This window comes from Dipodomys ordii, unplaced genomic scaffold (assembly GCF_000151885.1).
Source record: "Dipodomys ordii isolate 6190 unplaced genomic scaffold, Dord_2.0 Scaffold37, whole genome shotgun sequence".
Taxonomy (NCBI): Eukaryota; Metazoa; Chordata; class Mammalia; order Rodentia; family Heteromyidae; genus Dipodomys; species Dipodomys ordii.
In genome coordinates this window covers 919,050-934,380 of record NW_012267253.1, presented here as the reverse complement: position 1 = coordinate 934,380, position 15,331 = coordinate 919,050, and the positions used below count along the sequence as shown (strand labels likewise).

The 15,331-nt window shown below is 42.8% G+C and overlaps 1 protein-coding gene across 1 annotated transcript in view; it reads left to right on the top strand.

Annotated features, from left to right (window-relative positions):
* Dhx57 (DEAH (Asp-Glu-Ala-Asp/His) box polypeptide 57) overlaps nt 1-15,331 on the top strand; it is a 65,349-nt gene that overhangs the window by 29,720 nt on the left and 20,298 nt on the right. Inside the window, exons 13-19 of the mRNA XM_013017895.1 lie at nt 1,178-1,294; nt 6,202-6,298; nt 7,047-7,220; nt 9,102-9,302; nt 10,319-10,595; nt 14,102-14,197; nt 14,290-14,373. Of these exons, the coding sequence (XP_012873349.1) occupies nt 1,178-1,294; nt 6,202-6,298; nt 7,047-7,220; nt 9,102-9,302; nt 10,319-10,595; nt 14,102-14,197; nt 14,290-14,373 (1,046 nt within the window). The remainder of the gene's footprint in view (nt 1-1,177; nt 1,295-6,201; nt 6,299-7,046; nt 7,221-9,101; nt 9,303-10,318; nt 10,596-14,101; nt 14,198-14,289; nt 14,374-15,331) is intronic.

The following is a 15,331-nucleotide window of genomic DNA, read 5'->3' as shown; positions in this document are numbered from 1 at the left end:
ACAAAGGAGGAGGCTGCAATGCTTGGTAAGAAATGTATGCATTATCTTGCCCATGTAATTGTAACCCCTCTGTACAGTATGTTCACAAATAAAATAAAAATAAAAAAATAGAGTGGTGGTGGCTGGGAAGGTGGCGCAGTGGTATAGTGCTAGCCTCACATGCATGAGGCCCTGGGTTCAATTCCTCAGCACCACATAAGCAGAAAAAAATGGAAGTGGTGCTGTGGCTCAGGTGGTAGAGCGCTAGCCTTGAGCTGAAGAGCTGTGAAACTGCGCCCAGGCCCCGAGTTCAGGCCCCACGACCAACAAAAAATAAAATAAAGTGGTGGTGGTCCATGCATCTATCTACCTAGCATGAAGTGCAACTCTATCTCAAAAATAACCTATGTAATGGCTAGGAGCTGGTGGCTCATGCCCATAATCCTGGCTACTTAGGAGGCTGAGATCTGCGGATCATGGTTGAAAGCCAGCCCAGGCAGGAAGTCCATAAGACTCTTACCTCCAATTAACCATCAGAAAACTGGAAGTGGTGCTGTGGCTCAAAGTGGTAGGTAGAATGCTAGTCTTAAGCAAAAACAACTCAGGGACAGTGCCCAGGCCCTGAGTTCAAGCCCCATGACCAAAAAAATCAAATAAAATAACTAGTGTTTAAAGAAGTAGAGATGTGGCTCTAGTAGTAGAGCATCAGCCTTACATTGGAAGCGGGGGAAGTGTGTATGTGTATCAGAGCAAAAATGTGAGACAGACTGAAGGTGAGGCTGAGGTAGAGCATCTACCTAGGAAGCATGAGGCCCTGAGTTCAAAATCCAGTATTTTCCTCTGTCCCCCAAAAAAGTTGGAGGCTAGCCTGAGCTACATAGTGAGTTCCACCAAGCCTACTTGAGTTATATAGTAAGACTTTGTTAAGAAAAAAGAAGGGAAGGAAGGAAAGAAAGGGAAGGAAGAGAAAGAGATAGAAGGAGGGAAAAGGGAAGGAGGGAGGAAACATGGAAAGAAAGAACAAAAAGAAAAAGATACTTCTGACAAAACTATATTTTGGAAGACTAAAAATAAAAAATTCACTTTGTGCTTTAAATGTGAACCTCTGTGTTTAAATCATCTCAACACTCAGTCCATGGGCATATTGTCTTCAATAAAATACAATTATTTTTCTGATTTTTACCTTTCTTTCTTTCAGGGGTTAGCAAACCAGTCATCAAAACAATGTCCATTATGGATTTTGAAAAGGTTAACCTTGACTTAATAGAGGCCTTATTAGAGTGGATTGTGGATGGAAAGCATTCCTACCCTCCAGGTAACTGCTTCTTCACTCAGCCCTGATGACCCACATGTTAAATATCCAGTCCTGAGGGGATTTTTTTGTTTTGTTTTGTTCTTATTATGAAAATACCGTACAGAGGAGTTACAATTACATGGGCAAGATAATAAGTACATTTCTTATCAAGCATTGCCAGACCTGAGTTTGAATGACAGAAAGCCCTGGATATGACTAGAAATGTGGCCTAAAGCAAAAAAGCTTAGGGACAACACCCAGGCCCTGAGTTCAAGCTCTAGGACCAGCATACAATAATAATAATATAAGGATTTTTATTCAACACTATAGAGCAGTGAGTGCTTGGAACATTTATTTAGAGAATAAATATTTGTTTCATAAGTAAATGAAAGTCAGGAATGTTGGGTGATCATTGAATGCAATAATAAATCACAAAATGACATACTCTTTTTTTTTTTTTTGGTTGGTCATGGGAGCTGAACTCTGGGCCTAGGTGCTGTCCCTCAGCTCTTCAGCTCAAGGCTAGCACCTACCACTTAAGCCACAGTGCCACTTCTGGCTTTTTTCTGCTTATGTGATACTGAGGAATCGAACCCAGGGCCTCAGGCATGCAAGACAAGCGCTCTACCACTGAGCCACCTTCCCAGCCCGAAGACTAAAAATTCTATAACAGGTGTAAAGCTATTCCAAATATTCTAAGAAAGGACATAGGTTCTGGGAATGTAGTGCAAGGGTAGAGTACTTGTTCAGCATGAGCAAGCCCTGTGTTTAATATCTAGTGGTACACACACACACACGAATTACATTTTAAAAAGAGAGAAAACACGTGTAAAACATTTAACGTAGTTTGGAACCATTTGTAAGTTCAAGCCCAGTAAATCCTTCCCTTAATAGTGACAGCCCTGGGGCTGGGAAGGTAGCTCAGTGGTAGAGCGCTTGCCTTGCATGCATGAGGCCCTGGGTTCGATTCCTCAGCACCACATGAGCAAAAAGAAAAAAGCCGGAAGTGGCACTGTGGCTCTAGTGGTAGAGCGCTAGCCTTAAGCTGAAGAGCTGAGGGACAGCACCCAGGCCCAGAGTTCAGGCCCACGTCTGGACCAAAAAAAAAAAAAAATAGTGACAGCCCTATGTTGTTATTTTCACTGTTACTGTTGTTACTGCTTCTGCTGCTGTTACAGTAACCCAGAACAATCACTGTAGCTTCCCTTTATTCACTGACTCCCCATCCATGGCCATGTTGACCTCACTTGTGGCCCCTTATACCCAAACCTCATACCTGACTCCTTCACATCACGAGGTGTCTGCGTGTGTCACCTCTGCAGACCAACTTAAGTGCCTTCTTCCCTTCTCCTGCCTGTTCTATACTACCCCAACAGGACGGGAACACTTAACACCACTTAACACTGAAATTAGTGCTTTATTCAGTGACCATCTCCTTCAGTAAATCGCAAACTCCTTAAGAATAAGGGATTTTTAGCCAGGTAACATTGTAATACTCAGAAAACTGAGATCTAAGGATCACACTTCAAAGCCAGCCCAAGTAGGAAAGTCTTATTTTTAATTAACCACCAAAAATCCAGAAGTACAGCTATGGCTTAAGTGTTTTGTTTTTATTATGAAAATACCGTACAGAGGAGTTACAATTACATGGGCAAGATAATAAGTACATTTCTTATCAAGCATTGCCAGACCTGAGTTTGAATGACAGAAAGCCCTGGATATGACTAGAAATGTGGCCTAAAGCAAAAAAGCTTAGGGACAACACCCAGGCCCTGAGTTCAAGCTCTAGGACCAGCATACAATAATAATAATATAAGGATTTTTATTCAACACTATAGAGCAGTGAGTGCTTGGAACATTTATTTAGAGAATAAATATTTGTTTCATAAGTAAATGAAAGTCAGGAATGTTGGGTGATCATTGAATGCAATAATAAATCACAAAATGACATACTCTTTTTTTTTTTTTTGGTTGGTCATGGGAGCTGAACTCTGGGCCTAGGTGCTGTCCCTCAGCTCTTCAGCTCAAGGCTAGCACCTACCACTTAAGCCACAGTGCCACTTCTGGCTTTTTTCTGCTTATGTGATACTGAGGAATCGAACCCAGGGCCTCATGCATGTGAGGCTAGCCCTCTACCACTGAGCCAACTTCCCAGCCCAACAAAATGACATACTCTTTACACAGTACTTAAGAGAAATGCTAGATTTAATCATTCTCTGATGTTTTCTAAAGAGATTTGTAAACCATATGTTGTTTCTCTTCTCTTGACAAGTTACCAAGATGTAAATAATACATTATCAGTGGACTGAGACTCTTGTTTCATTCCGAAGAAAAACTTCCTGAGGGGGGTTGGGAATTGAGTATAGCAGCCAAGAAGAAATGGTACAAAATTACCTAATCAAACCAGAGTAAATAAAATGATTAGAAAGTCAATTATGGGACAGGCACTGGTGGTTCACGCCTGTAATCCTAGCTTACTCAGGAGCTGAGATCTGAGGATGGAGATTCAAAGCCAGCCTTGGCAGGAAAGTCTGTGAGATACACTCTGATCTCCAATTAACCACCAGAAAACCTGCAATGGCACTGTGGCTCCAGCGGTAGAGCACTCACCTTGAACTGAAGAGCTCAGGAACAGTGCCCAGTCCCAGAGTTCAAGCCCCATGATCGACAAAAAAAAAAGTCAATAATGGTTTTGTAGATAGCAAAGATATCCCTGACACAGGCATAAAAACAATATACACAATTGTTTTTTCCATCTGCATAGATTACTTAACACTTGTAAATGTGGCGCTTTAGCCAAGAGGAAGACAGGTCCATAATGCAAAGAGCGTGATCTGGGGCCAGACAAACTAAGTCTGTGTCAAGCTGCATACTTGTCAAGTCTGCAACCTGGCACATTACTGAGTCACTTGTGGGGAGCTGATACTCATTACTTCAAGGTGTGTGGGGAGCTAATGAGAAGATGTATGTGAACATTAATCTTACACATCATGACGGATTAACCCTGCAAGTTCCCACTTCTTCCTCTTCAGGTCCCATTTCTGTAATCATTTAGATTCCTTACTTAGAGGAAAGATGAACTAGATAAATAATGAGTCATGAATTCTATGTGAAGAAATCAATTTTTCAAAGCTAGTGTCCTACCGCTTAAGTACATCTAGTCTGGACTACATAGAGATACTCTTACTTCAAAAAAAAAAGCTGATTTTATTTTTTTAATGAATTTTTTTGTGCACTCCTGGGATTTGAACTCAGGACACTGTCCCTGAGCTTTTTTTTTTCTCAAGGCTAGCACTCTACCACTTAAACCACAGCTCCACTTCCAGCTTTTTGGATACTTAATTGGAGATCAGAGTCTCATGGGCTTTGCTGCCCTGAACCATGATCCTCAGATTTCAGCCTACTGAGTAGCTAAGATTATAGGCGTGAGCCACCAGTGCCTGGCTTGGATTTTATTAGTAGTAGAGAGAAGATCCTCCACTCTTCTACAGTTAGAAGGATCTATCACCTTTTCTGTAGAAATAGAATGGCAGTGGTCAGTGAATTGAACAATATTGAAAGAGTAGTTAGTTCATGTTATGGCTCAGTGGTAGACTACTTGGCTAGCATGTACAAGACCCTATTTCCATCCCAAACACCACAAAAAAAGAGAGAGCCAGGTGCCCATGGCTGACGCCTACAATCCTAGCTACTCAGGAGGCTGAGATCTGAGAATCCTGGTTTGAAGCCAGCCCAGACAGGAAAGTTTGTGAGAATCTCATCTCCAATTAACCACCAGAAAACCAGAAGTGGTGCTGTGGCTCAAAGTAGTAGAGTACTACTAGCCTTGAGCAAAAAAGCTCTGGAACAGTGCCCAGGCCCTGAGTTCAAGCCCTATGACTGACAAAAGGGGGGGGGGAGAGTGGGCTTATTGTTGTTACTGTTGTTATCTTTTGAGACAATGTTTCTCTATGTATCCCAGTCAGGCCTCTACCTATATAGCCTAGTCTGGCCTCAGATTCTGGATCTTCCTGCCTCAACCTCCCAATTTCTAGACTTATAGGCAAATACTATCACACCCAGCTGCTGAAATGAAACTTAAGGCATATATTCTTCCCCTTCTCAGTTTTTCCAATTATAAAAGGATAAAACTATCCTATTTTGCCTTACTAAGTCAGAAGATTTTTTTTTTTTTGCAAGTCCTGGACCTTGAACTCAGGGCCTGGGTTCTGTCCCTTAGCTTCTCTATGCTCAAGGCTAGAGCTCTGGGCTGGGAAGGTGGCTCAGTGGTAGAGCGCTTGCCTTGCATGCATGAAGCCCTGGCTTCGATTTTTCAGCACCACACAAGCAAAAAGAAAAAAGCTGGAAGTGGCGCTGTGGCTCAAGTGGTAGAGGGCTAGCCTTGAGCTGAAGAGCTGAGGGACAGCGCCCAGGCCCAGAGTTCAGGTCCCATGACCGGACCCAAAAACAAAAACAAAAAAAGGCTAGAGCTCTACCACTTGAGCCATAACTCCACTTTCCTGCTTTTTCTTTTTATAGATTTTTTTTTTTTTTGGTTGTGGGTCTTGAACTCTGGGCCTGGGTGCTGTCCCTCGGCTCTCAGCTCAAGGCTAGTGCCCTACCACGTGAACCACAGAGCCACTTACAGCTTTCTCTGCTTATGTGGTACTGAGGAATCAAACCCAGGGCCTCATGCATGCAAGGCAAGCACTCTACCACTGAGCCTCCTTTCCAGCCTCCAGCTTTTTCTTTTTATGTAGTACTGAGGAATCAAACTTAGGGCTTCATGCAGTGCTAGGCAAGCACTCTACCACTAAGCTACATTCCCAGCCGGAAGATTTTTTTAATAATCAGTTATTATCTTTAGAGACTTAAAAAATATTTTTTGTTTAAAATAGCTTAATAATCATTCATTTCATTTATCTCTCTACTTCTTTTTCTATCCCTAGGTGCTATACTTGTGTTTTTACCAGGACTAGCAGAAATCAAAATGCTCTATGAACAGCTGCAGTCTAACTCTCTTTTCAACAACAGACGTAGTAACCGGTAAGCCAGTAGCTTCTCTCTGTTGCATTCATCTGCAGAGATGAATATCCAGAAAGATCACTTCTTGCCTTCTTTCCACTCTAGGGTCACTCCTTAAGCATGGCTGTTTGTGCCAGCTGGAGGCAGACAGACACATTTGCTCCAGGAAATCTGTTATTCCATCCCAACAACAAAACCTATTTCTCAATCACATAGCATAGTGACTCAGCAAACCTGCATATCATTTCAGTTCCCACATTCCTTGGAAGGAAGGGAAGATGGGCAAAGCCAGCATTAGTAATAACAAAGAAATGCTGCCATTTTAAGAGAAAATCTTTTCCATAGAAGCAAGGAACTAGTGTTTGTCATTTTTCACATCTAAGAGGAAAACTAGCAAACAAATAACACTCCCTGGAAATGGAAGTATGAAATTTCTTAGCATAGAACACTCTGACTCTCTGTCTCTGGTCTCAAGAGAAAGCTTATTGTTTTTATTTAGCTTGCCTTAATTTTGTTAGTTGTAGAATTTATTTATTCCCCTATTATTTATTCCCCTGATTAGATCCCAGCACTTTCCCTGAGTACTGGTACAAGGTTTTAATTCCTGGAACTAAGTATTTTGTAAGAATCAGAATCTTACCATTTAGAAGCTGAGCCTTGAAGACAGGTGCAGAGAAGTTGCTGATATTTAATTTTAATAGAAATTCACCTCCTTACTCAGTTTCAATGCTTTCTGCCAGAATCTTTATTGTGTTTTATTTCCTTTCAGTTGTGTGATTCACCCTCTCCACTCATCTCTATCCAGTGAGGAGCAGCAGGCTGTATTTGTAAAACCTCCAATAGGTGTAACTAAAATTATTATTTCCACCAACATCGCTGAGACATCCATAACTATTGATGATGTTGTCTATGTCATTGATTCTGGGAAGATGAAAGAAAAGAGGTATTGATTTGGTGAAGTAATAGAGGGGAAAATGCCTTGTTTAGATTATCATGACTATAACTGGTTAATACTCAGTTACATGGGTGGCTGTTTAAAGAAATTTGTTTTTTGTGTTGGTATGTGGTTTGAACTCAGGGCCTGAGAGCTGTCCCTTAGCTCTCTCACTACAGGCTGGTGCTCTGCTACTTGAGCCACAGCTCCATTTCTGGCTCTCTTTTTTTATTCTGTCGGTCGTAGGGCTGGAACTCTGGGCCTGGGTGCTATCCCTGTGCTCTTTAGCTCAAGGCAAGTACTCTACCACCTGAGCCACAGCACCACTTCCAGTTTTCTGGTGGTTAATTAGAGATAAGAGTCTCACAGACTTTCCTGCCCAGGCAGGCTTTGAACCACAGTCCTCAGATCCCAGCCTCCTGAGTAGTTAGGATTACAGGCGTGAGCCACCAGCGCCCGGCCATTTCTGGCTTTTTTATGGTTTATTGGAGATAAGAGTCTCATAGACTTTCTGCCTAGGCTGGCTTCCCCCCTTTTCTCCCCCCACCCCCCATCTTGGGGCCTGAACTCTGGGCCTGTCCCTCAGCTCAAAGCTTAAAGCTAGCACTCTACCACTTGAGCCACAGCGCCACTTCATCTTTTTCTGCTTATGTGGTGCTGAGGAATCGAACCCAGGGCCTCACGCATGTGAGGCAAGCACTCTACCACTGAGCCACCTTCTCAGCCCCAAACTAGATTTTTTTTTTTTTTTTTTGTCAGTTGTGGGTCCTGAACTCTGGGCCTGGGCGCTGTCCCTCAGCTCTTCAGCTCAAGGTGAGTGCTCGACCACCCGGACTGGCTTTGAACCTTGATCCTCACATTTCATCCTGCTGAGTAGCTTGGTTTACAGGTGTGAGCCACTGGCACTGGTTAAGGAAGTGTTTAATGAGAACTATATGTGGATGTGTAAGTGGCACAGTCGTCTGGACCATAAATCTCAAAGTCAAACAAGATATAAAGCTTAAGGAAGTAGCGCTGTAGCTCAAGTGGTAGAGCGCTTGCCCTGAGCTGAAGAGCTGAGGGACAGTGCTCAGGCCCAGAGTTCAAGCCCCACAACCGACCAAAAAAAAAAAGATATAAAGCTTAAAATTTTACCTTGGAACTAAATTTGTTTTCTGCTCATCTCCCATGTGATTTTACATGTCATGGGATGAAAAACAGTTAACTACAGAAGATGTAGGTCATGGCAAAGATACCATTAAAATCCTCAGCCAGGCACCAGTGGCTGTAATCCTAGCTACTCAGCAGATGGAGATCTGAGGATCATTATTTGAAGCCATCCTGGGCAGAAAAGTCATGAGACTCTAATCTCCAGTTATTTTCTAGCAAAAAGCCAGCAAAAAGCCACAAGTGGTGCTGTGGCTTAAGTGGTAGAGTGATAGCATTAACTGAGACCTTGAGGCCCTAAATTCAAGTCCCTTGTACTGGCACCAAAGGGGGAAAAAAAGACTAAGAAGTCCTCATTAGCTGCTTCTACCAGGAGGTCAGCTGTCCTAGAACACACAGGGCATCTTATCCTGTAGAAGTAAGGTGGTTAAGCTGGGTGCCAGTGGCTTACACCTAACTACTCAGGAGTCTGGAATCTGAGGATCATGGTTCAAAGCCAACCTAGGCAAGAAAGTCCATGAGACCCTTATTTCCAATTAACCACCAAAAAACTGGAAGTGGCACTGTGGTTCAAAGTAGTTGAGCACTAACCTTGAGCTAAGAGCTCAGGAACAGAGCCCAAGCCCTGTCCCAGGACAGACAAGAACAAAAATAGTAGTGAGGTGGCTCTTCTATGTCCCTGTCAAGGTGTCTTGGCCACTCAGTACTAATTATCTAAGTTAATTCTTTTCTTTTCTTTCATAGATACGATGCCAGCAAAGGAATGGAAAGTCTAGAGGATACTTTTGTCTCTCAAGCCAATGCGCTACAAAGAAAAGGTCGGGCAGGCCGTGTTGCATCAGGGGTCTGCTTCCATTTATTCACGAGCCATCACTATAACCACCAGCTTTTAAAGCAGCAGCTACCAGAAATACAGAGAGTGCCATTGGAGCAGCTGTGTCTAAGGTTACATGTTTACTTTTGTAGTCTGCTTCCAGCGAGGTCTAAATGTTTCTCAGCCTATTTAAGTTGCATGTTTTCTTTTTTCCTAGCAGAAGACATTTCTCTAAGAATAGTCTTGGTTGAGCTGGGCACTAGTAGCGCATGCCTTTAAAAGCCTGCCTGCTTAGGAGGCTGAGATCTGAGGACTGAGGTTTGAAGTCAGCCCAGGCAGAGATGTCCATGAGACTTTTAGCTTCAGTTAACCAGCAACAAGCCAGAAATGAAACTGTGGCTCAAGTGGTAGGGCTTGAACTTGGAGCCTGGGTGCTGCCCTGTAGCTTTTTTTTTTAAACTCAGGGTCTTGCACTCTCCCTGGCTTTTTTGCTCAAGGCTGGCACTTGAACCACAGGATTATAGGAGTGAGCCCCCAGTGCCTGGCAAGAATTTTATTCTGATTACAAATACATTTCAAATATGAAAACTTTTTGTAGTATATTGGTAAAAAAAAAAAAAAAAGCCCAAGCCCAGACTTCAGGCTCCACAACCGGACCCAAAAAAAAAAAAAACTAGGACACTGTTTGGGACTGATGATACATTTCTGAAATTCAAACACTAAGGCTAAAGCAAGAGGATGGTGAATCTGGACTACATAGAATAGTTGTTCTCACCAAAAAAAAAAAAGGAACAAAATGAGCATTGCATGGTTCTAAAGGCATATATCTGGGAAGCATGTATCTAAATCATTTCTACCAAAGAAAGAGATTGTTCAGTATCAGTCTACCAGAGATTTTGGGGGGGAGGAGGATGGTCCGGTCGTGGGGCCTGAACTCTGGGCCTGGGTGCTGTCCCTCAGCTCAAGGCTAGCGCTCTACCACTTAAGCCACAGCGCCACTTCCGGTTTTTTCTTTTTTTTGCTTATGTGGTGCTGAGGAATCGAACCCAGCGCCTGATGCATGCAAGGCAAGCACTCTACCACTGAGCCACCTTCCCAGCCCCAGAGATTTTTTTTAATTCATATATTATTCTTTGGATCTCTTTAGGATTAAAATTTTAGAGATGTTTAGCGCTCATAACCTCCAATCTGTGTTCTCTCGGCTCATTGAACCTCCACACGCCGATTCTCTTCGTGCCTCAAAAATACGATTACGAGACTTGGGAGCCTTAACTCCAGATGAAGTACTCACCCCACTTGGCTATCACTTGGCCTCTCTGCCCGTGGATGTGAGAATCGGAAAACTGATGCTGTTTGGGTCTATCTTCCGCTGTTTGGACCCTGCGCTCACCATTGCCGCCAGCCTGGCCTTCAAGTCTCCTTTTGTAAGTAAACAACATGCATCTGAACTGCAGTAGATGCCATAAGGTAACGGGACCCTGGGGGGCTATAGTGTGTGTGAGAACCCCCTAAAAACTTGCTTGAGATACAGATATTTCAGGAAACAATGTTATTTCTTTCTCAAAAAGATCCATGCCCCAAACAATGACTAAGAACCCAAGATGAGCTTATCAAAACTGCTTTGTATTTTATCTGCTATTCTTAATTGTAGAAAAATTTAAAGATGGATGGGAAAGTGGCTCAGTGGTAGAGCGCTTGCCTTGCATGCTTGGGGCCCTGGGTTCAATTCCTTAGCACCACCCAAGCAAAAAGAAAAAAGCCGGAAGTGGCGCTGTGACTTAAGTGGTAGAGCGCTAGCCTTGAGCTGAAGAGCTGAGGGACAGCGCCCAGGTCCAGAGTTCAGGCCCCACGACCGGACCCAAAAAGAAAAAAAAAAAATTAAAGATGCTAACCAGTAAAAAAAAAAAAATACCCTACTTGATTTTACAATAAATTAAACCTATAGAACCAGGTTAGCATTATTGAAATATGACTCATGCAGTTCAGTCCTTTAAAGCATACAATTCAGTTGTTTTTTAGGGGCTGGTGGTATAGCTCAGAGGTAGAGCACTTGCCTTAGCATGCATGTCTCTCCTGTGGCCATTTGTTAAGATTTTCTGGAGGATTTTTGCATCTATATCTCTGAGAGATCCTGGTGCATACTTTTATTTTTTGTGTAATGTTTTCAGTTTCAATAATTGGCTATATAGAATAAATTTCTTCCTCATCTATTTTTGGAGAAGCATTTGTGAAGAGTTTTGTTGAATCTTAAATGTTGAGTAGAAGCCAGTACTAAAGATACCCAGGCCAAGGGAGTTTGGTGGGTAGTATTTGTTTATTAATGTTACTAATTCAACTTCTTCATTTGTTGTGGGTCTCTGAGTCAATTTTGTTAATATTTTTCTAGAAATTTGTCTGTTTTAGCTTATTTAATCCATTAGCCTAAGATTATTCATAGTATCTGTCAGACACAGACAAGAGAACAAAAAAAATCAAAAAATCTAGAGATGTATTTTTTTTTCTTTTTTTTTTGTGGGTCATGGGGCTTGAACCCTGAGCCTGAGCCCTTTCTCTGAGCTCTTCAGCTCAAGGCTAGTGCACTTACCACTTGGAGCTACTACACCACTTCTGGTTTTCTGGTGGTTAGTTGAAGATAAGAGTCTCACAGAGCTGGCGCTGGTGGCTCATGCCTTTAATCCTAGCTACTCAGGAGGCAGAGATCTGAGGATGGTGATTCAAAACCAGCCAAGGCAGAGAAGTCCGTGAGACTTTTATCTCCAATAAACCACTCAGAAAACCAGAAGTGGCACTGTGGCTCAAATGGTAGAGCACTAGCCTTGAGCTGAAGAGCTGAGGGACAGCACCCAAGCCCAGAGTTCAAGCCCCACAACTGACCAAAAAAAAAATGTCTCACAGACTTTCCTGCCCAGGCTGGCTTTGAACTGGGATCCTCAGATCTCAGCCTCCTGAGTAGCTAGGATTACAGGCTTGAGCCACCAACACCCAGCTAGAGATAAATTTTCTATGAGCTTGCTTTGAATTCCAGTCCTCAGATCTCAGCCTCCTGAGTAGCTAGGAGTATACATTTTTGATGCAACCAGCACCTGGGCACTTATTATTATTATTATTAAAAATATAGAAGAGGGGCTGGGAAGGTGGCTCAGTGGTAGAGTGCTTGCCTTGCATGCATGAGGCCCTGGTTTTGATTCCTCAGCACCACATAAGCAGAAAAAGCCAGAAGTGGCACTGTGGCTCAAGTGGTAGAGTGCTAGCCTTGAGCTGAAGAGCTGAAGGACAGTTCCCAGGCTCAAAGTTCAAGCCCCACAACCGACCAAAAATAGAGAGAGAGAGAAAGAGAGAGAGAGAGAGAAGATTCAGGGCTCAGTTGGTAGAGGGCTAGCCAGTGAGTAAAAGCATAAAATATCAAGTTCAAGTCTGGTCTCAGACAAAAAAAGGAAACACAGACTCATTAGATGGGACTGGGAATGTGGCTTAGTAGTAGAGTGCTTGCCTAGCATGCATGAAGCCCTGGGTTTGATACCTCAGTACCACAAACAGAAAAAGCCAGAAGAGGGCTGTGGCTCAAGTAGCAGAGCCCTAGCCTTGAGCAGAAGGAGCACAGCAAGCCCCGAGTTCAAGCCCCAGGACTGGCAAAAAAAAAAAAAAAGACTCATTAGAAATATTGATGTCATCAACGCATGCATAAGAAGAGGAACATCACACTAAAGTAGTGGGAATGGCAATAATAGGTGATTTCTCTGCTGATTTTATAAATCTTTAGGGAAATCTTATAAAAATAGGAGGAAAACAGTGCATTTTGAGTAAAGAATCAGGGGAGAAAAAAAAGAATCAGGGGAGGCTGAATTACAAAATATGATCAGCTCTTGAACAAGGGCTTGGATTTAATCCCCCAGCATAAAAGGGAAAGAAAGAGTGAGGAAAGAGTGGAGAGAGAGAGTATCTGTAAAAGAAAGAGAACCACAGAGATAACAGAATTTTAAATTTTTAGGTAGCTTTTGGACAGAAAGCTTATTTTGGACTCTAGGGACCAGAACTTTGCAGCTACCACCAGAGACATCTTTAATCACCAGGCACAGGGTGCTTTTGTTTTTTTGTTCTCCTGGGACTTGAACTCAGGGGCTGGGTGCTGTCCCTGAGTGCTTTTGCTCAACCACTTGAGCACAGCTCCATTTCTGGCCTTTTTTTTTTTTTTTTTTTTTTCTTTACTTTTATGAGTCTCATGGACTTTTCTGCCTGGGCTGGCTTCAAACCACGATCCTCAGATCTCAGCTTCCTGAGCCACCAGCCTCCAGCAGTATGTGCAGTTTATTTTAGCATATGTTAGTTTTACAAAGAGAGTTTCATTTAACATTTCCACATATGTAAACAATACATCCTTGTCAACTCATACCTGCCATCACTCTCCCCAATACCACTACTTCTCACCCTTCTTGAAACAATTTCAATAGATATTACTACTCTGTTTTCTTTATTGTTGGTTATGGGGCTTGAACTCAGGGCCTGCAGCTGTCCCTGATCTTTTGCACCAAGGCTAGCACTCTACCACTTTAAGCTATAGTGCCACTTCTGGTTTTTGAGTGGTTAATTGTAGATAAGAGTGTCTGGACTGGCTTCAAACCACAATCGTCAGATCTCAGCCCCCTGAATAGTTAGGATTACAGTAGGTGTGAGCCACTTGCACCCAGCTTTATTACTCTGTTTTCATGCATGCCAATAAACTATGTCACTATATGCATCCTCATTTACCTTCTTCATTCACCCTTCCCCCCCTTCCCCCCCTCCTGCCAGTGGTGCCCATTTCCCCATTCTGGCCCATTCTGGAGTATGCTTTGTTCCACACAAAATACTTGCTTTCCTAAGGCAGCTGGCTTCAGCAGTAGCAAAATACCATTTGAAATGTGTCACTCAAATCCACTTTTCCCTCATTTAGGTGTCTCCTTGGGATAAAAAAGAAGAAGCAAATCAGAAAAAGCTGGAATTTGCATTTGCCAACAGTGATTATTTGGCCCTTCTACGAGCATATAAGGTAAGAAGATGACCTTATATATAGCTAAGGTTTGCTACCAGAGTTGGTGCTAACATCAGAATAACTTCAGTTTGATTTTCACCAAAATTTAGGGATGGCAGCTGAGTACAAAAGAAGGTATGCGTGCAAGTTATAATTACTGCAGACAGAACTTCCTGTCGGGAAGAGTTCTGCAGGTGAGTTATTTCTGTTTGCTTTCAGTTATTTACAGCTGCATTTTGCTTGTCCTGTCCTGACATTGAAAATGTGATTCCTGGAATGTACTGGCTTGCCCAGCTGTGCAGAGAAGAATCCCGAACTATGACATCAGGCTTTCTGTGCCAAAACTTCTCCCTAGTCTTTTTTCCTTGCTAGTGAGTTAGTTTTCTTAATGTGGAAGACAGTAGAATATATCAGCACAGTAGATATTACTACTTAGTAGAAGTCACTTTTTCAGTAACTATACCAGATATTCTTAACTAGGATCCATAAACCCTTGAAATTGTAATCAGAGTTACGTATTTATACATAGTGCATTATTCTGAAGAAGAAAGATTATAGCTCTTGTCAGATTCTTGAGGTCTGTGACCATCTCTTACCACCACCACCGCCACCTGCCCCACCACTACCCCCCAAATCAAAGAACTAACACTAGGCCAGATCTTTGTTAATTTTTGTTAGGTCCATCAGAACCTACTGTATATGTCAGTGGTGAGTGTGCAAGAAAGGCTCATTGTCTCCTGCATGTGACAGGCAGCCCTCTGCTATGTCCGTGTTTGGGACCTTTTCCTTTCTTATTTTTGTGGTACGGGGATAAAACTCAGATCCTTATACATGTCTTCATGTCTAACGCTTAATAATGTCCTCATTTCTTGGGAACAGATGTGAGTCAGCAAGAGCATAAGGTAGGAGAAACAGGGAAAGTTTTGAGAAGTTCCATTGAGAGAAACAACCCCTCTAGATATGGGAAAGGAACGGAGGGAACTTGAACAGAAAGGTTAAGCAGGAAAACCTACATGACACACTGTGCCACAGGTAAAAAGAAATGATTTGTAGGGCCGGGCGCTGGTGGCTTACGCCTGTAATCCTAGCTACTCAGGAGGCTGAGATCTGAGGATCGCGGTTCAAAGCCAGCCCGGGCAGGAGAGACCGTGA